The 22,448-nt window shown below is 45.8% G+C and overlaps 1 protein-coding gene across 1 annotated transcript in view; it reads right to left on the bottom strand.

Moving 5' to 3' along the window:
- DNER (delta/notch like EGF repeat containing) overlaps positions 1–22,448 on the bottom strand; it is a 287,788-nt gene that overhangs the window by 128,222 nt on the left and 137,118 nt on the right. Inside the window, exon 5 of the mRNA XM_040982795.1 lies at positions 17,951–18,096. Coding sequence (XP_040838729.1) covers positions 17,951–18,096 — 146 coding nt within the window. The remainder of the gene's footprint in view (positions 1–17,950; positions 18,097–22,448) is intronic.

Consider the following 22,448-nt stretch of genomic DNA (forward strand, 5'->3'; position numbering starts at 1 on the left):
CTCAAACTCTTTTTCATAATTGTCACTTCATAAACTCACTTTGAAAGAAAAAGAAAAAGAAAAAATCAAATCTCTTCTCTAAAGGCTGCTTAACAGGGCTGCTGCTCTGAGGTGAGACTCATTGAACAACAGCTGCCCCTGGGGCCACTCAGTCTCCTCTAGGCTCAACTTCACTTCCCAAACATAGGTCTCTGTTCTTACACCCTGTACCTCCAGCAAGTACCCACCTTCTAAAAGAAGCTACCCGTCTCTCTCCTACAGAAGCCAACCTCTGATTAAGCTAAGTTATTCCAGTTTCAGTAATGGCTAACAACTTAATGTGCTATCGGTTTAGGGATATTTGCATTTAAATGGGAAATCATGTCTTTATTACATGAGAATGAAGCTCCCAGAACAGGAATCCAGGCATCCTGCCAGAACCATGTCTCAAGCAGATGGGGGGAGAAGGAACTTCCTAAGATAGCGTTGAGTCTTACACTACCACATAGGTCTTCCCAGGCCACTGCTTGCTGTCAACAACGTGGGCAACTGGACTGACCCTGTATCAAGGTATTCTCCTTTAAAGAAATCTTTGGTTTAGAAGAAAGAAACTTCACAATAAAAAGATATTTAAGAAATTGGCTACCACTGCAGGATAGAAACTCTGTTTTTGTTATTTTTTCAGAAGATCCAGGAACAATCATACATTCATGGATATTTCTAGCTAAACTGACATTTTGTCAATAATGTTACTGATTGGTTTTACTCATTTATTTCTACAAAACTGAAAACACACTGAGCTGAATATAACTTATAAACAACAAGTAAAGGAAAGGGCAAGCCTATATTGCACTTGCCTGTGACCAAGCACACTTGCTTTTGTCACAGGTCTTTAAAACTCAAATCAAAGCCGGTGAATGGGGTATGTTAGTTCCTGGATTCAGCAAGTATCAGCTTTCTCCCAGCAATTATCTTTTCAAAGTTTCCAAGAAGGAAATTCAGTGTGAAACTGACCCCAAAGGAGTTCCACCACAGCCAAATCAAAACCTGTTGTGTTGGCCGGAAGTATACTGAACGGCTCTAAAGAGGACAAGTGGAAGCAGAAATGTCCACGGGCACCAGGGTCAGGGTGCCAAGGACAACGAGGGCCACAGGAAGGTGCTGCCAGCACAGGCACCAGATGCTGTTGCAGGTGTCACCTTCCATCTGTCAGAGAGTGACCAGATCTACAGTACCTGGACCACTTTTGTGCAAGCATGAGACTTTCTGTGTGCCAAAGGGACCTCGTCATCACACCCTCCTTGGACAGGAGTTCAGAGGCCTCAGTGAATGACATGGCCCCAGGGCAGCAGTGCTGGAGTGACACCTTGCCCTCTGAGCTCTCCTCCAGTTCTGTCTGCTGGCCCCCACTGGGCCTTGCACTTACTTCGTCACCTGGTTCTGCACAGACAGAACAGCACAGGCCGGCATCTCCTGGACCACATATGGAGCAGCTCCCATAAACAGAGCCCCTGCTGGTGCCCTGAATCCTGTCTCTAACTAGCAACAAAAAGAAGGCCTTTAAAGGCTTCTCAACAAAACTAAAATGATCATTACCTTGGGAAGTAGCAAGTAATTGTGAAGTTCTAGCTCTTACTGAAACTAGGTCACTTAATTCCCTGGAGCCCCCATGTCCCCACCCAGAAATCTGGATGACAGTGTCCATGTCATCAGCTACCTGCAGGTATGGTGTGGTGTACCAGTCTCTTACCAGGAGGTCATGGACTGGCGCCTCATTAGCAACCTGTGAACTTAGATGAAGCTAAAGGTAAGAGGACACACGTGATTGGATTACACAGTGGATTGTTCTAATGGGAGAAAATGGATGTATAATATTACATTGTTCTAAGTCTGGAAGTTTCCAATTCTCACATTTACATTTATTTTAGTCAATTGAAAAAGCCCTTCAGGCAAAAGTCAGATTTGACGGCTGTTTCTGATTTTAGACACCACAGCATCTTATTTTATTTAATTCCCCCAAATCTGCCATGTGTGGAAAAGTCCTAACAATAGCAAGGCAAGCTCTAGTTGGAAAATCAATCAAAATACTTGAGTCTTGATGAAAAGTAATTGGATTCCAGTGCAAGTTCCCGCTGGATGTTTCCAAGCTCCTAGTGCATCCACCTTGGGCATGTCACAAGGACCCCTGGCCCTCACCTGGTAATCCTGCTGGAGTCCATCTCAGATGCCACAAAACTTCTTTAGGAGATCGTTATGGCACAGAGGGATGAGCGCTGCATCACAGAGGGCTAAGCCATGTCTACAGCCCATATCACAGCACCAATTCAAGCCTTAACTGTCCTCCTTCTAATCCAGCTCCCTGCCAATGCATCTGGAAAGCAATGGAGGATGGGCCAAGGGCTTTCCCCTCCGCAACCTACGTGGAAGACCAGGACAGAGTTCCTGGCTCCCAGTTTCAGCCTGGTCTAGCTCTGGCTGTCAAAGCTATTGGGATCTCTCTCTCTTCCCCATCCCCTTGCTTGCTCGTTCTCACTTTCTCTCTACCAAATACACACAGACTGCTTCATCATGACTTCAATCAATTGTTTCCTTGATCTTGATGTATAACTCATTCCTGCAAAATTTCGGTTTCCACTGAACGTAATACTAGAAGCCATTTAATGCGCTTGATATATAGGATCCTGTGCAACTCTGAGACTCACGCCTGTGGAACTTTGTTTACCAGTATCCTAGTCCATGAGAACCAGTGTCCCTTGACATACTCATGGGATTCGTTACAGGAACCTTCTCACAGATAACAGAATCTCGGATTCTTCACATCAAATGGTGTTGTGCTTATATATCATCATATGCACACAGAGACTCTAAATCAGCTTTAGACTTCTTCTAATACTAACACAATGTAAATGCTGCACAAACAGTTGTTATATTTTTTAGGGAAAGATGACAAAAAATCCTTTATGTACTCAGCAGTGGGCAGAGCTGGGCAGTACATACCAGCTGTGATATAAAATGTGTGCTGGAGGGGTGAAACAAAGTTTCAATTCAACTTTGTTGGAATCTGCAGATGTGGAATCCTTTGATACAGAAGCCTGGCTGTCTAGGAAACCAGTCTGTGCCCAGAGAACTAAAAAGAAAATGCTTCATGGTTGAATGTAATAAAGAGAGCATATAAAGAAATGAAAAGTGTTAGTAGGAAAAGAAAAACCAAAAATACAGTAAGGAAGTTAGTGAAGCGATTTCAAACTGTAATGGAGACATTGAGTAGAAAAAAAAAAAAAAGTTTCTTTTGATACGGGCCAAGACAAATGTACACCATTATGCACAGTATTTAAAATGGTATCACATATGTAGATACAGATATTGACTCCACGTGTGCCTACGTTGTCAATTTTCTGCCAAACTAGCATACACGTGCAAAAGCGAAGTGCGCCGTCAAGAGCTCTGATGTCCCACAGAATGAGTGAGCTTGGATTCTGGAATAGTCTACACCCCCCTGGGATCTCTTCCACTCCCGTAGAAGACTGTCAGGCCAGAGCCCTCAGCATTCTGTCTCCATTTGAGCCCTAAATGACATCCCACTGCACAGATCACATAACCACCGCTGTTCCAGCTTTCTGCCCAGAAATGGGATGGAAACCCACCGGAGAGATGGCTGTGCTGATGGCAGAAGCCAGAAAGGACTTGCGGGAAACATGCTTGCTTTATCCATTAGTGAGCAGCTGCTGTGTCCCACAGAGAGCTTTCTCGTGCCCCGCTGCAGTCAGCTCCTCTATCCCTCATTGACTTGGAAATCTCCTGTCTAACCACAGAGTCCTCACTAAACCAGCAGCTCTGCTCTGCTGTGTTGTGAGCCTAGAAAGCACAGGTGCCTGCAAGGCTCCACGGGGTGTCCATTAAGGGAAAGGGGGTTGAGGACAGCATGATCCCACTGCTACCAAGCACTGTGGGTGCAGGTGCAGGTGCAGGTGTGGGCTGGGATTTCTGGGATGATGGTCCAGGACTGTCTGACAAACTGGGGGAAGAGAAGGGTGTTTGTAGGGATCCTGGTCAAGACAGTGTACCCTCTTCTGTACGTACCCTAACTCCCATTCCCTAGAAGTGAACCAAACACCCCAAAGGCTCCAGGCAAAGGAGCACTTGGGGCTGAGTCAGTCTCCAGCTCTGTCCAAGCCCCAACCAGAATCCTGGAGAGCCCGGGTGGACAAACCACGTGCCTGCACCCAGGAACAAAGAGCACAGAACCCCTGGGAGCTGTTGTCTCCAGGCAGGTCAGCAAAGAAAAAGATGAGAGAAGAAGATGAGAGAAGAAGAAGGAAAGAAGGAAAGAAGGAAAGAAGGAAAGAAGGAAAGAAGGAAGGAAGGAAGGAAGGAAGGAAGGAAGGAAGGAAGGAAGGAAGGAAGAAAGGAAGGAAGGGAGGAAGAAAGGAAGGAAGGAAGGAAGGAGGGAGGGAGGGAGGATGGAAGAGAGAGATCAAGAAGGAGGAGAAGCAGACATTCTCAACATGCAGTTTCCAGGATTTGGGGCGGGAGAGGGATGAGTGTTCCAGAAACCCGCTAGCAAGTCCCTGGGGTCAAAACTATTTTCTAGTGCTAGGAGGACACCCGTTCCTTTTCCGCCCTGTGAACACTGGCACTGAAACACAAAACCACTGGAGAGGAGAACTGCTAAGGCCTCTGTAGGAACCGGGGCAGTAGCTTTGCAGCAGACAGCTATGGAACTTCCCTGACATGATCCGGCACTTGCAGGGGAAAGGGTGATTGTCACTTCGAAGGTCCTAGAGAGAGCAGGAAAAACTTAAATGGCAATTGCTTTCAACCCCTGAGAATACGCATGCCTTTCCAACACTCCTATCACAGAACAGGAGGTGTACACCAGCCACTCCTGCATTCTGAGGCCCAGGCGCTGCCTGGAGGAAACTGGGGCGATTGCTGCCTGTGAGCCCACACTGCCTGTTGTTCCTCAAGAATGAGTCTAAGGCAAACTATACTTCTTTACCCTGGCGACTTGGCAGCCATTCTCCCTGGAAGGGACAACGCAAGCCTGTCACTTCAAGGAGAAAGAACTCAACAGTTTCTGTTGCCAGCACTGCTCCGAGCTATCAAGGACAAATTACAATTTGGGGAACCTTTATCTTCCATTACAAATGTGACAGATTCCCAATACTCAAAGCCTTTTCTGATGAGGTTGGCAGTGACATTCATCAGAGATGCGATGTCTCTGATGCTGTATCTTGATATATGTCAATGCCTGGAAACTCAGCAGTGCTTGATGAGCCTCTGTTTCCCAAATGACAGCTGCAAGGTTTAACATGACCCATTCACTGCAGAAAGATATGAAAAGCAGGTCAGGCCAGCAGATCAAGGTGCAAAAGTTCACTGATTTTAGACTTGTTGATTATACATGATAATGTGACAGAGTGCAAGTTTGCAGATGCTGTCTCAGAGACCACATCCAACTAATCTTACAGATTCTACTACATGTCCAATTTCATACTATTTTAAAGAACAGGGACCTGGTGCAGTAACCTAATGGCTAAATCCTTACTCTGCAAAGCCAGGATCTCACTGTGCCAAGTGAAGCTAGCCCACTAATACTGCCCCATTGGCCAAGGGGTCAAGGAAGTCTGTATTTCTCACAAACCATAGTGAGCAACTGATCTGCATCAGGAGCCCCAGTGAATACTGGGGCAAAATGACCAATCGTATCCAACACTTGGAGCCAGCACCCAGAACCAGTGGGTGCTTCTACCCCATTTTCAAATGCTGCTTTGCACTTGCTCTCCTCCTAATCACGGCTGCCTTCAACACTCACCCTTAGAAAGTTGCCTAACTTGCCACAACCTGGAAAGGCCTTCTGCAAAGACATGTTATTTCTAATATCTAAAATAAAGTCACAGAAGGATCTGGGCATTTGTCACAAACAACAAAGCATCTAATCTTGCGAGCCTTTAGGGGAAGACGTGAGCCCCTCTTAGCCTTAGGACTCAACATGCAGTGGCTGCAGCAAATGTGGGGGCGGGGACATAATAGAAAGGATTTCCCCCTTCGGATCAGAAAAAAGTATCAGGCCACCCCAAATGGTTAGAAACGGAGGCGGCCAAGGAGAGCGGGATGCATTCCGGGAGACAGGCTGTAGATGAGGCTCAGACTCATGAACTCCTTATCGTAGCTTCTTTCCATCACTGTTGTTGCTATTGTTTCAGAGACTAGCTTATTTACTTGAAAGGCAGAGTTACACAGGGAGAGATCTTTCATGGATGCCAATGGCTGGAACTAGGCGGGGCTAAAGTCTAGAGCCTGGAGCTTTCTCTGAATCTTCCATGTACATACAAGGGCCCAAGGACGTGGGCCATCCTCTGCTGCTTTCCCAGGCTTTTAGCAGGAAGCTGAACTGGAAGTGCGGCAACCACAGCTCAAGTCGGCAGCCCTGTGAAACTTTTCCTGCTATGATACAATGCTGACCCCTCAATGCCATTGACAGTATTATTTTCCTGTGGGACCAGTGCAATGCACTGAGCTCAGTGAGGTCTTGCCAAGCTCAGCGCATGAACAGCTCACTGTTGTCCACTACAGTCTTAAATACTTTACCACACTGTAAGGAATGGCACCTAATGTGCCACTATTAGAATTCTGAATCTGCTGGCTGTCAAATCTGGGGGCTACCTCGAACCTGTCTTGGGTGAAACCTGTAGGATGCCATGTTGTTGCAGTTCACTGAGCCTGAAATGAGTTCACTCCCAGCTCAGTGCATGTGCAGTCCTAACTCACAGCTCCTGCCTCCTTAAACAAAATGGCGCCAGATACTGCTCTAGGGGACAGACTGGGCTATGAAATCTACCCGGTCCCCACACCACCCATCCAGGACATGCTGCTCTGTCTCTGCCCCTGGCCAAATCAAACAAACCAGCAGGACGAGCACTTCTTTGTCTGGATTCACCTCCTGAACTCCCAGTGAAAGCCCTTACCACCTGGTTGCTGGTGGAGTTCCAGCTGCTGGTGAAGTTCAGATCACCGTTCACTCAATGTCACTGGGGCATCAGTCAGTACAACACCACACCATTGTGTCTGCTGCCTTCCTGTGTCTGCCAGTCTCCAGGTACCCCTCTGCTATTGTTCTGTCCTCTCCTACTTCCTGGAATGTGCCCTGTCTGCTTCACACTGGCTGATGTTTCTCTGTCTGTTTAAATGTGTCTTTCTCCTATTCCACCATCTTGATTCTTACAGTGCTGGCCCCTCAATAGTAGGCTCTGGACTGACACATTGGAGAGCTTAGAGAGGACACAGCTCTACAATTATGAAACACTGGATGAGGACATGAAAATGTGAAAGAAAAAAAAAGAAGGAATCCTGCAACATGTTACACAGAACAAGCCTCTTCATAAGGAGCAACAGCTGACAGTTTTCAGGCTCTTCCGAGAAGACACGGATGCTGCACTGTGTCCTCCGTGCAAAGGCCCGAGGCTGCACCTCCTGCGATGCCTCTCATTCAGCCCTCTGACTCAAGGAGTAAACACCAAGTGAAAGGAAAAAAATTCCTCAAAGAGGAAAAGCAAAGAAAGCAAGCCTTCCAAGTTCCAAAATGATGGCTTTTCCCTTAGGTGTCACCATCTCCCCTAGGGGCCGGCGCCATGGTGTAGCTGATCCTCCACTCTGGCACCAGCATCCCACAGGAGTGCCCTTCTACTCTCGGCTTCTCCACTTCCCATTCAGCTCCTCACTGGTGACCTGGAAAAGCAGAAACTGATGGCCCAAGGACTTGGGTCCCTGCACCCACATGGGAGACCTGTAAGAAGCTCCTGGTTCCTGGCTCTGGACTGGTCTAGCAATGGCTGTAGCAGCCATGGGGGAGTTAGCTAATGAACAGAAGATCTGTGTCTCTGTATCTCCCTCTCCTAATTCTGCTTTTCAAGTAAAATAAAAAATAATTCCTTTTTTTTAAGTATCACCAAAGCTTTATTTTTGTATTTCAAGCTATGGATCAAAATCTAATAATAATAATAATCATGGATCTCTACCACAGCTACAAAACAAGCATCCTTTCCCTTTATAATGCCTTAGTCAGGTAACAAATGATGTGTAACATCGATTTCTGGGCCACACATGAATTCCTATAGCTGTACCTAGAGGAGCTGGTCTGTTCCCAAATGACTGATTTCATCTGTGCCACCATGTCCTCAAAATCTGCTCTAAAGAAAGAAAAACCAAGAATCGAGTCCCCTGGTAAGATATATGCCATCGACTGTCACAAAGGGAGCTGACGAATCCTCCAAGTGTCAGGAAGGTCACAGGCGACGTGTCCTTAATGCCTTAGGCTCTCATCCGTGTCCCCAGGCCAGCAGCATTCAGATCACGTGTGTCATGGCTCAGGTGCATCCCACACCTGCTGGGTCAGGATCTGCAGTTTAACAAGGTCCCGTGTGATTCACACACACATTATACATTGAAACAGCGCGCCAAAGCACTACAAGGTCAAAGCAAAAAAACTAAAACCATCAGATTTCCACCCGCTACCCTGCTTCCCTTGTAATAAACAGACAAAGCAGGTTCCACAGCTGGCCACAATCCTGAATACCATGATATGGGACATTACTGGGGCAAATGGAACCAGAACCAAAGTCCCCAAAATCTCCCCATACCTGTTCCCACCGCAGCCATGACTTGGTTCCCAAAACCTTGAACAAACATCTTCCATTCCTCTTAAACTTCGATTTCTTGGTAATTTATTGGTGTCTAAAATCTGCAGAGATGCGGCTAAAATCTCTGACCCTGATATTATCACTAATGTTACAATCCTCACCTTCATAAGCCTGTAATGACACAAATGTCCCCTCCTCTACAACTAATGTGAGGAGATGCCTTTAAACCTCTGAAAACATGATGAGACACTTGCCCGCTGGGTAGGATGTTAAAGTCATTTCTTTAAATCATTTCGAATGACTGATTCAAACACTTCATCCTATTTCTTGTGCAGGTAAACATACAGTCATCTGTGGGTTTTGTAACATGGAAGGGAGTGGCAGCTTCCTAACCACAGGGGTATCACGTACTGCAATTCCAAGACAGGGTATCGAACCCACACTGACTCATTCCCACCCGTGCCCTGAGTTTCAGCACCTTGGTGATACATATGTTTCTTTTTGTTTGTTTTGGTTTTTGATTTCCATCTAGCATTTCTTTATTATTATCATTTTATGATACAGTTCCATAGGCCCTGGATTTCCCTTATCCCCCCATCCCCCCTCAATGAGTTGCCCTATATCATTACTATAGTATGTTTCTTCATAAACCGTCATTCTTCACAAACATCATTGCAGGCATGGACAATGGCAGAGTCCAGCTTCCTATTCAAGATATAATAAACAATTTCATTGGGAGTCCATCTTCGGTCTGGAAGTAGAGATGCATACTGCATTGTATCTTCACATCTGGATATGATAGTCTCCATTACACAGTCACTATACATCCCCTTAAATGAAAAGCCACAAGACAAAAATCAAGAACAGGAACAAAAAAGAAATGAACAACACTATGAAGTTAAATCACATGATACTGAATGACTAGTGTGTCGCTGAAGAAATGAAAAAGAAAATCAAGAACCTTCTTAAAGAAAATGATGCTATTGTATGATCTATGAGTCACTGAAGAATTTAATGAGAGTTTTGAAGAAACTAAAAACAAATCAAAATCTATGACCTATAGTTTCCACTGATTTTTATTGATATGTCTCCTGTATACAAAAAAAATACATAGGCTTCCTTGTTTTAATCCCATCAAATGACATGTGATGTTTGATTAATGAGTTTGAGCCATGTATATTCAGGATTAATATGAATGGGTTGTAATTTGGTCCTGTCATTTTAGCAATGAGTTGTTCATTGACTTAGTCTTCTGCTGTTATTTTACTGGAATGTTCTTCCATTTGACTTTGGTTTTGGTGTGTGCTATTCCTTTTCTCTGTCAAGAGAACATCTTAAAGTATCTTTTGTAGGGCAGGTCTGAAAGAAACATATTCTTTGAGCTTTTCTTTACTGTGGAAGAATTTTATTTCATTTTCGAAGACAAAAAAAAACTTTGCTGGATATGTTATTCTAGGCCGGAAATTTTTTGCTTCTGGAATCTGGAATATGTTGCTCTTCTGGCCTGTAGAGTTTCCTGTGAGAGATCTCCTGTGAGTTTAGTTGGCTTTCCTTTATATGTCAACTGATTTTTTTCACATTCACACTTAAGGATCCTTTCCTTATGTTTGATTGGAGAGAGCTTGATTATCATGTGTCGTAGTGAAGATCATTTTTGGACAACCCTGTTGGGAGTTCTGTGCCCCTCCTGGATCTTGTTTCCCAATTCTTTCTCTAGATTAGGGAAGTTTTCCCTTATTGTTTCATTAAATATATTTGTAAGCTTTAACACGCTTTCTGCACCTTCTGGGACTCCCATAACTCTTATACTTGGCCTTTTTGTAGTATCTTTCAGTTCTTGAATACCTTTTTTTAGCTTGATCCAGCTCTGCTTCAAGCTTTTTATTTGTTTTCCCCTGGTGTCAGGAAATATCTTCCAATTCTGAGATTCTTTCTTCTGCTTACTTCTTTCTATTTTGGAGACTCTCCACTGTACTTTTAATTTGTTCCACTGTATTCTTCATTTCTGATATATCAGCTTTCAGTTGATTCATTTCCTGTGTGCCATTCCTTAGATTCCTTGAACTCCTGTATTATGTGCTTCTTGTTGTTGATCAGAAGCTTTATAACAAGTGTTTTGAGTTCTGTATTCCCCATTTTCTTGATGTCTTCCTCAGTTAACCCTGAAGTTGGCAAAGACTTTTGCTCCGTTGCAGCAGAGTTTCAGGAATGTTCATTGTGCCTTTGTCTCTCCTTGTGCTCTTGGCCATTGTACTTCTGGTTAGCAGAGTCTTGTCCTTGGGGCAGGTTTCTAAGCTCTGTCACCTACAGGTCTACAGTGTGATTTTACTTACTGCAATTGGTACATATCTCTTTGTTTGCAGTCAGTTGTGCCACTCCCTCCAGCCAGTTCCAGGTCTGGGTTCTTATGTTAGATGTCCACCATTGTCTTCGTAGCCCCAGCACCTGGGTCACCACTTTCCACCTCCTGTGATACCATGCTGAGGCTGCACTGTTGTCTCTGCAACCTTTCTCCCACTTCCATTTGGAGCAGGTCCCAGGATTAGGGAGACACCATGTGTCCTACATAGCTAAGTTGTTGGTAGTACTGATCTTACCAGAACCAGTTGGCCGTTGGGTCTGAGGGCCACACGGACCTATTTTGACCCATAAGATGTCAAAGTCAGTATTACTTTCCTGTGGGACCAGTGCATTGCACTGAGCTCAGTGAGTTCACTCCCAGCTCAGTGCACGCACAGCTCACTGTTGTCCACTGCAGTCTTCTCATACCATACAAAATGGCACCTAGTGTGCCACTATTAGAATTCTTTTGGCTGTCAGGTCTTAGGGCTACTCGAACCTGTCTCGGTGGAACCTGTAGGATGCCATGTTGTTGCAGTTCACTGAGTCAGAAATAAGTTCACTCCCAGCTCAGTGCAAGTGCAGCACTATCCCCTAACCTTTGCCTATTTAAACAAAATGGCGCCCAATTCCACACTAGGGGACAGACTGGTCTGTGAAATCCTCCCTGTCCTCGCACCACCCATCCGGGACATGCTGCTCTGTCTCTGCCTCTGGTTAAATCAAACAGACCAGCAGGATGAGCACTTCTTTGTCTGGGTTCACCTCCTGAACTCCCAGTGAAAGCCCTTACCACCTGGTTGCTGGTGGAGTTCCAGCTGCTGGTGAAGTTCAGATCACCGTTCACTCAATGTCAGTGGAATATCAATCACTGCAACACCACACCATTGTGTCTGCTGCCTTCCTGTGTCTGCCAGTCTCCAGGTACCTCTCTGCTATTGTTCTGTCCTCTCCTACTTCCTGGAATGGGCCCTGTCTGCTTCACACTGGCTAATGTTTCTCTGTTTAAACGTGTCCTTCTCATATTCCACCATCTTGATTCAATCCTAGTCTTTGTGTTTCTAACAGTGAAGACTCCTCTACCCTGACTCCTCAGAAAACACACTCCTTAGCTCCACAGAGCAGCTTCTGCCAGGGAAAGTGCACATATCTTTTGCTGGTCTTCACCTTGTATGCTTTCCTCTAGCTCCAAAGTTTATACCAAGAGTCCATCATAAAGCTGTTTGTACCTGGGTCCTCATGTGCTCTCCTACCCTATTTCTTCCTAACAACTCTACTGGGTCACAGTGCCTTCCAAGGTCTCAGCACAAGGCCCTCTGGGCTTGCACCAACCATGGTGGGGAATCAGTTCTTGGAGGGGAGTCCAAGGGCGGTGGAACAGGATTCTACACGGCCACTGCCGGACATGCAGAGCACTGTGGAGGATTCAAACCACCAGCAGGTTGGGAAGTCATGATGCAGAGTCCCAGCGACTCCAACCTGTTGCCTTCTGAAAACACAGGGAGAGGATTGGCAATGCTGCTTAAAATGCAGCTAAGCGTTGCTGCCACTTTCTGGGTCACCATGCAGGACAGCTACAGATCAGACGACACATGGTTTCACAAAATGAGACTCAGCATCTCTTTTCCATGCTCCCACACTTACTGAATATAGCCCTCAGTGCACACATCTAACTGGAAACTAAGAGAACTTGGTTTTCATTGCCTCTTGGGTTGTTAGTTCTCTCGTTCAGCGCACAGACTGCACTTGAGCACCTCCTTCAGGGAAACACTGAGCTGGTTGTTGAGGTGGATGTGAAATGAACCCGAAGCTGATGCTGACGACAGCGAGGCTGACTGAGTAAATCCCTCAGCGGGAGTTCTGCATGATCTCACACCAGAGCTGGACATGTCTCATAAACCTCACCCACCGCACACAGCATCCTGTGCTTGGACCCAGTGAGTCATCCATCCAGCACCTGGAGACCTTCCCAACCCTCCTGAGAGGCTGTGATCTGCCTGACTAATGCTGTGTCCCCCAGAGCCCAGGAGAGTACTGAGAGCCCAGTAACTGCAAGAAGCACAAGCAGATGATAACGAACTCGTGAAAACACAGCATCAGTCTGAAGCCACACATACTTTCAAACAAGGATTGCGCTATAGGACTCAGAAGGGGTGACTACTTCACCCTGGTGCATAGGAGACAGCTTCTGGAAGAAGGAAGATTTGGGGCTGAGCCTGAGATAACAATAGCAAGCGAGAAAGGGGACCCAAGGACTCCAGCAGCCTGATATGGAAGTGCCTTTCTCAGGCACAGACCCATATCCGGAGGCAGAATTAAGATACAAACTCTGAAAGAGACTGAGAGTGACACCAGCCAAATTTCCTCGAAGAAAAGTCCCAGTCCCCATCCTAACAGCCCACAGGTGATGGATTCCTACGAGAAGATCATGAGAGATTTCTAGGGAATGTTCTAGAAATGGAGACACAGTCCCAACGACTTACTGGTAAAGACCAAGGCCAGGAAACATGACACTCTAGTTCCTGAATCACTATATACTTCCCAACACTCACTTTGGATTCTCTCTAGACGACCTTGAAATGACTAGCAATGCAATCCTTCACTGAAAACTGCTGTGCCTCCCAGTAGGGAGTCAGCCAGAATGTATTGCCAGTAAGCACTTCCCCAAAACCGCTGCTTCCGGAAGCGCTGCCTACAATCCACTTTCACAGCAGAATCAACAGCCCCACAGTGAGAATATGTATGAGGGGCCTGAGTGCGGCAATGTGTCAGGGACCTGACGCTATTGTTAGGTGAACTAATGTCTTTTTGAAATAACTATTTATTTATTTTTACTCAAAAGAGTTACAGATAAGAAAGAAAGAAAGAAAGAAAGAAAGAAAGAAAGAAACAAAGAAACAAAGAAACAAAGAAACAAAGAAACAAAGAAAAAGAAAGAAAGAAAGTTAGCTAGCTTACATTTGCTGGTTCATTCCCCAAATGCCAATGGCAAGAACTGGACTAGTCTGAAGCCAGGAGCTTCTTCCAGGTTTTGCACGTGGGTGCATGGTCCCAATGACTTGGGCCATCCTCTACTGCTTTCCCTAGTCACAAGCAGTGAGTTGCACGGGAAGTGGAGCAGCCATGACTAGAACTAGTGCCCATATGCGATGCCAGCACCGCAGGTGGAGGATTCATGTGCTATGCTACCATGCCGGCTCCATGAACTTACACTTCAAAACAACTCCAACAACTCCCTTTGCTTTGTGCAAGGGATTAGTTGGGTGGGCATGGGCAACAGGGAACAACAATACCAGTGTAGCTGGGTGCCCCCCACAGTTGATAGCAGATGTTCCTGCCAGGGTGTTCTGGATGTAGTCACACAGTCTGCTGAAGACACAGAGGAACCAAAGGCTGACCTCTCTGAACGCAGGGAGCCTGCAGGGCGTCTTCGCACGCAAGCTGCTTTGCTCTGAGTGAAAGATTCCCCATCTCCTCCATCAGATTTCCCATTTTTTCCCCTACAGATGAATTTATTTATGCATTAAAAAGGCAGAAATTCAAACAGAAAGAGCCAGATCTTTCATGTGCTGGCTCATTCCGCAGATGGCCGTAGCATCCAGGGCTGGGCCAGGCCAAAGTCCCGAGCAAGGACGTTCATCTGCCTCTCTCACATAGATGCAAGACCCCAAGGACTTAGAAGAGCCGCTGCTGCTTTCCCAGGCACATTACCTGTGAGCTGGATTCGAAGTGAAGCATCTGGGACTCAAACGGGTTTAACCTGCTATGCCACAAAAGCGGCCCCAGAGCTAATTTCTTAAAACTCTCAGATAAGCATTGTAGCACACAACAATGCCGCTTGCAATCCCACCTTTCATATTGAAACATCTGTTCAGGCACCACCTGCTCTCTTTCTAAGCCAGCTCCCTGCTAATGCTCCTGGGGATGCAGTGAAAAATGGTCCAAGTACTTTGGACCTTTGCCACCCACAGGGGAGATCTGGAGAGAGCTCCTGGCTCCTGCCTTCGCACTGACCAGACCTGACTGCTGTGGCCATTTGGGGAGTGAACCAGGAAATGGAAGATATTTTGTCTTTCCCTCTGTCTGCGTATCACTCTGCCTTTCAATACATGTGCTTTTAAAAAATTCTCAGTATACCTATCCTTTTGGGTCTGCTTCTCTGGAAGACCCTACCTGATACCCACTTGCCCATGAGGGACAACATTTATTACATTGAATCTGGATGTAAAGAAGACTTAACACTCAGCCCAGCATAGAGCCCCGTGTGGACCCTGATATTTACCTGCAAACTAACCAACCAGTAAGTGATCAGCTAGGCAGCGGCTGCCAGGCAAGCCACCTTGGGGACCAAGCTCAACGACAAACAGTGGCCAGCAGACAAGTATTTTTTTTTCTTAAGGAGCTCAGAATCAGCCCTTGTAATAAAAGCAGTTTTCAGAAACCAAGAACTCCTTCCAGTGTTACAGGAAACCTTTGAAAAGACCTTCCCAGAAAGGTGCCAGAGCTAAGAGCAACAAGCTCCAGCTTTATCACAAGCCACCCATCAACGTGCAATTGAGAAATATTCCCCGGCCAAGGAAGGCCGACAGAAAAGAAATGAGTTCCATTACCAAATGACAGGAGTTGCAGAAAGAACAGCGTTATGTTTGTTCTGATGGATGTTCTAATAAAAAGACACAAAAATGATTAGAAACAATAAAATTAAATCACCAAATACAGTTCATTTGTTTTATACTATGAATTAGATTCTTGCATTGGCTGGAAGATGGGACTATATCACTTCTAATTTTAGGAAACAATAAAAAGAAGGACACATGACAACAAGTCTTTCATGGCTACCAAACTACTCCTATGGCACCACAGCAGCCACAGTAGAATCACTAAGAGCCATGGTAACCAGGTAGACATAAACATGGTACCCCAGCTTCCTGCTCCCCTGCTCCTGCCATAGGTGGCCCAGGTCACACCAGATTTTTCTTTCCAAGATAAAAATGAAAGGGCTGCTGGTTCAAATCCAAGCTGTCCCACTTACAATCTAACTCCTTGCTAATGTGCCTAGGAAAGCAGCAGATGGTGGTCCAAGGGTTCAGCCACCTGTATCCACAAAGGAGACCTGGATGAAACTTCTGGCTCCTAGCTTCTGCCGGGCTGAGCCCTGGCTCTTGCAAGCTTCTAGCAAATAAACTGGTATCTCCTCATCTCCCTTCCCTTTGTAACTCTGGCTTTCAAATAAATAAATCTTTAAAAAAAAAAAAACAGCAATGGTGGGTCTCAGAAGGGATGATCCAGCCTGCTCCTTGCCTAGAACAATTACAACAGCTCACAGAACACTACTTGCCAGTGTCCTGAAACACGCTGAAGGTAAACATCAAGTCAAGAGCAGAGGCTCCACGCTGCAGGAACAAGTGGCGCCGAGTCGGGGGCTGCAGCCGCAGGAGGAGGCATCCGAGCAGCTGGTGCCCCTGAGGAAGACACCCTCTCTCTGCAAGGACGGATCCTTCACCAAGGCTTCAGAGTTTGTGTTTTGAAGTCTCCCCCCTACGTTGGGCAAAATGTGCCAAGTCAATGGCCAGGTGCTCAGTCCCTTTCCTGCGTTCTCCATGAGCCCAGGCCAAGCCCCCAAGTAGAAGCTCACAGTTAGAGCATTCCTGCGGCAGAGTCCCAGGCTTGGTGGCCACCCCCAAGCGAGCATGGTCAGCGGTGGCATGGTCAGCAACGGCATGGACATGGCCTTGAACACGACAAAGAAAGGCCATCGACAGGAAAGAAATCTCACAAGGAACTCTACCACTTTGTCAGCCAGCAGTTCTGAGAACAGCCCTCCCTTCCTCATGGATCAGCTTGATCTTTTGCCACAAGGATCATTTCCAAAGCTCACCGGGCCTAAGACTGTCCCCTGGGAACAGGTGGATGTGCCCCAGCAAGGCCAGATGCTCTTCCAACCCACATCCTTGGCTCTTCCTGGTCTGCCCCTCGTAGGACAAGTTCTCCCGCTCCTCCTTTTGCCCCTCACCAAGTTGGCCTCTCCCTAGCACTGACTGTCACAGAAGAACGCTCAGTTTCCTCACTTCTTCTCTTCCTGACACACACCGAGGTTTGTCCTCAGCAAAGGAAGCAGAACAGTCCATGCGGGCAGAAACAGGAGAGCCGAGGCTGGGAGGGAACGGGCACACCAGCTGTGCAGAAGCACCTGCCATGCATCCCTGCTGCCTTTAGTGTGCCGACTCCATCACCCGCCCTCACCGAAAGCAGAGTTGTGGTTTGACTTTGGTTATTTTCTGTGCTCTTTCGCAACAATTTTGCAGAAATCATGGTTTCTGCTACTCAGGTTCTGATCATAATCTGCCTTCTCGCTCATGAAAACGGTCTGCTTAAATAACTCCAATATCACACCTAAGATAGGAAAACCACGGCTCTTCCAACAGGGCTTTCACTTGGCAAAGCTCGGGGTCACATCACCAAATGCACCCACATCACAAGGGGCTGTCACTCCAGAAATGTTGAAGTCGGTCTACAATAAACCACGCTCCTTGGGGGATTAAAGCTCCACTCCCACTTAACGTTAACTCCAACAGCTTCTCCCCTTCCCTCCCCCCCACTCATCTGTCCCTTTGCTTAACTCTCTCTACTGTAGGTAGTTATCATCCCTGGGGAAATGCAACCCATTTGTAGGCCACAATTATGCAACCTGGTAATAAGCGTGCTTGCCCTTCTTCTAGTTCCTTTGATTCTAAGGAGCCAGACATCATGACTACTTCTTGCAAGACCCTCATGCACAAATTCATTCCAAGCATCTTAAAAATCATACAGAGATTTATATAACCACATGTTTGCCACTGATACATAACTCAAGTCAGACATTTGGTGAGTTTTCTCTGGCAGATGCGTTTGGTCTCTCCCATCCATCCCTGTTTCTATGCACACACACACATGAATACAAGGGTTTGCATTTATACAAACAGACTGGTCCACACTGCTAGGCTTCTGCTCACCTCCGAGGGCTTCGTGCTGCACGTCCCTCTTCCAGAGCAAGGCAGGTCGTTGGCATGGCTCTCACCTGGCACACAGGTGCTGGCCTTCACCACCAGAGTCAAACGCAAAGCCACGATAGATTTAGTAACAGAATCGTTCACAAAACCTAAAGGAAAATGGAAGAACAGGAAATGTAAGATAAAGCTTTGTCAACAGCCTTCCCATGAGACTGTGAGTTCAGCCACAGCGTCATTCCAGTCTGAGCAACTAAACAACAGGTGATATGGCAAAGGAAGAGGCGCACGCCCAGTCCACTTGGACTTCAGATTTTTAAGGGGAAGGAGTCCTCCCCAGCAGCTTGCAGAACCATGACGCCAAAACAAGGGAGCCCCACGCGGTCTCTCAATGCCACCTCTGCACTTAAGCCTTTGAATTCAACCTGCTTTGAACTCCAGGCTTCTCCCAGGGTGTGAGCGCCACCCAGCTCTTCCTCCCTCACTCTTCTGGGTACTCACAGGTGCCGGAAGTTCCCAGAAGTCTGCCAGTTATGAGCCTGCCCTAGAGGCTCCCAGGCTCCTCACAGGAGGACATGCAATACAGCTGGGAATTCTAGGTTGGGTTTACAAAAGATCATCTTACTTGCTCGCCAATCTGCACAGTGTCAATATAAGCCAGTTCTACTGTAACTAATAAAACAGGACTAATCACGGTTCAGTATTGATTACGCTATCAATGATATTTATCAGCGAATGATCCTTGTGTCTAATGCAATCATTTGCATACAATCAACAGCAATAAATGTGGAATGACATAGTGAATGAACACAGCCTCTAACTAGAACAGAGATAATTAAATTATTTCACTGAGTATCTCTGTTTCAAAATTATCTATTTCTCTGAAAGACACACACACACAGGCATTCCACCCACTGGTTTGCTCCCAAATGGCTGCCAGCCAGGGCTGGCCAGGTAAGAAGCCAGGACCCAGGAGCTTTTTCTGAGTCTCCCACATACACACAGGGGTCCAAGCACTTGGGCCATCTTCTGCTATTTCCCAGGCATATTTGCAAGAAGCTGCATTAAAAGTAAAACAGCCGGGCCCGGTGCGGTGGCACAGTGGTTAAGGTCCTTGCCTTGCACGGCCCAAGATCCCATATGGGCGCCGGTTCAATCCCGGCAGCCCCGCTTCCCATCCAGCTCCCTGCCTGTGGCCTGGGAAGGCAGTCAAGGATGACCCAAAGCTTTGGGACCCTGCACCCGTGTGGGAGACCCGGAGGAGGCTCCCAGCTTCAGATCAGCATGGTATCGGCCGTTGCACTCATTTGGGGAGTGAATCATCGGTCGGAAGATCTTCCTCACTGTATATCCGCCTTTCCAATAAAAAAATAAATCTTTAAAAAAAAAAAAAGTGAAACAGCCAGGGCACAAACTGGAACCCATATGGGAGGCCAACTTCTAATGCAGCATCTTTACCCTTTACACCACAATACAGCCCCTCCCAAATTGTGTGTGTGTGTGTGTGTGTGTGTGTTAATATTCCCTGGGGCCTGGTGCAATAGCCTAGTGGCTAAACTCATCATCTTGCACACCCACGATCCTATACGGGTGCCAGTTCGTATCCCAGCTGCTCCACTTCCCTTCTAGCACCATGCTTGAGGACTGGGAAGGCAGAAGAGGAAGGCTCAAACTCCTGGGACCCTGCACCCATATGCTTGGGATCATGCACCCACATGGTGGATCCGGAAAAGAATCCTGGCTCCTGATTTCAGATCAACTCAGCTCTGACCATTACAGCCACAGGGGGAGTGAATCAGTGGACAGAAGATCTTCCTCTTTGTCTCTACTTTCTCTATAAATCTGACTTTCCAATAAAAATAAATAAATCTTAAATATATATATATATTCCTTTCCTCCTTTAATGGAAAACAAAGCACATATCAAGGGCCCTGGCTAAATCCTCGCCTTGCACACACCAGAATCCCATGTGAGCACCGGTTCATGTCTCAGCTGTTTCACTTCCCATCTACTTCCCATCCAGCTCCCTGCTTGTGGCCTGGGAAAGCAGTGGAGGACGGCCCAAAGCCTTGGGACCTGCACCTGCATGCGAGATCCAGAAGAGGCTCCAGACTCCTGGCTTCAGATCGGCTCAGCTCCAGCCATTGCGGACACTTGGGGGATGAACCGATGGACAGAAGATCTTTATCTCTGTCTTTCTTTCTCTCTGTAAATTTGCCTTTCCAATTAAAATAAATAAATCTTTTTAAAAAACACATATCAAAATTCATGAATATTATAAGATATTCAAAGCAAATTGCTCCATTCTCTGTTGAAGAGTAAGATTAAGCCCAAGAGTTTCAGTGTCAGAAAACCGTGTCCATATTGACTTTTAAGAGAAGAGATTTTTTAGGATAAAGAAATTCAGACAAGAAAACAACGGACTTCAGAGCAACCAAAATACTCATTGACCAGAAAATATTTACACTTGTATCTGGATCCCTACCTCCTACTACATCATAACTAAAGAACTAAAAATGAAACAACAATATTTTAAGCTCCAACTGGAAAATACAGAAGGTTATTTTTTTGATTCGTTAAATATGATACAAAATAACAACACAAAAATGTATGTTAATAAATTTAAATGCAATAATTTATATGTTGAAGATAAATTTGATTTAATATATATGTAATTTAACATCTGAAATTCAAATTTTAATTGCATGTAAATTTACTATGCACAAGGAGAGTTGATTCGACACAGGCTTGGAAATGAGATATGTAATACAAAAAGCCAGCAAATGATTAACTTTTAGGATACAGAATTCTTCTTGCAAATAACTTTTGTGGCTTAATATTATGTATAGTTAATGAACATTAAAATTTACAAAGCAGGGATCCTATGTGGGCGGCACTGGTAGACACACACATTTCCACAAATAATACGTAAGGATGCCCAGAAAGAGATCAACCAGGCTCAAAGGGAAAGTGAAGGTGGCAAGGAGGGCACTTCTGGCTGAATATATAATATCTCAGTTATTAATCCTATAGAAAGAAAATAAGGCAAATGCAAAAAGACGCCTTCCATGTTTTCCTATAGCTTTACACACATTTTAAACATTGTGTAACCAAATTTTTAATTCAGATTATTTATTAGGGTTCAGGCATCACATCTCCAAAGTGGCTCTGTCAGACTACAAAACACCGTGTGAAGTGTGGCACTGTGGCACAGCAGGCTAGATCACTGCCTAAGACACTGGCATCCCACACGGGTACTGGTTCATGTCCTGGCTATTGGCATCCCATACGGGTACTGGTTCATGTCCTGGCTATACTACTTTCAATCCATCTCCCTGCCAACTGCCTTGGGAAATAACCACAGCAAGGCCCAAATGCTTGGATTCCTGCACCCATGTGGATGACCCAAAGGAAGCTCCTTGTTCATGGCTTCAGCCTGGCCCAACCACGGCCCGACCCTACTTGTTACAACCATTTGGGGAGTAAATCATTGGGTGCAAGAGCTCTATGTGCCTGGTACTCTCTCTTTCTAACTCTGCCTTTCAAATAATTAAATTTGTTTAAAAGGAAAAATATAGTGTCTGGAGATCTGGACCAGACAGCCCAAAAATGATTTTGCTGTCACTCTCTACATACATCTCCAGCAGTCTTTGCCCTGCCATGGCAAATCCCTTTCTCTGACACAAGCACGGACCTGCATCTGGAAATCCGTTGTCAGTAAATGGCATCAAACAGCGATAAAGCAGATAAAAGATGGAACACACACTGATTAACCTGACTTGCATGGAATCTAACATCAGCTCATTAATTCAGGTCATTTAAGAACATGCTGCTTCCGTTCACAATAAATTAGCAACTTTCCAAAGATGTCCATGTGCTCGGTTTAGAACCCCTCGCACACCGAAGTGCTGTACGCTCCTGAAACGCTTTATCACAGATGCATGCAAAGTGCTGCTGACACATTTACTCCACTTACTTCCAAACACAAGGGTATTTTGAGAAATTTGGCCTCAGCAGTTAACAAGAGACTTCCCACATTGTTTCCTTTTCCAAGGTTCTTTTTAAAAATAAGACATCTCTCTTGGTCTCCGAGCTATTTCTGCTTGTCCTTAGGGGAAGTTATAAAGACAACATCACAGAAGTATGCGATCAATGAAAACTCTTTCTGGAAACAGATTATGGCTTCAAACGGATGAGTGGGAAGTGCCTGGATGCAAATATATACAGGCATGTAAGCACACATTTTATACACATATAAGACAGATCTTGCAATACACACATACACACACAGTTTTAAAGATGGTTATGTCTGAAGGCTTCACAAAAATACATCTTAAAGTTTAAAAAAGTGTGCCCAGTGAGGTAACCTAGTGGCTAAGGTCCTCACCTTGTCCCTGCCAGGATCCCATATGGACACCAGATCTAATCCCGGCTGCCCCGTTTCCCACCCAGCTCCCTGCTTGTGACCTGGGAAAGCAATCGAGGACGACCCAAGGTCTTGGGA

This window comes from Ochotona curzoniae, unplaced genomic scaffold (genome assembly GCF_017591425.1).
Source record: "Ochotona curzoniae isolate NIBS_2020 unplaced genomic scaffold, NIBS_Ocur_1.0 contig_3643, whole genome shotgun sequence".
Lineage (NCBI taxonomy): Eukaryota > Metazoa > Chordata > Mammalia > Lagomorpha > Ochotonidae > Ochotona > Ochotona curzoniae.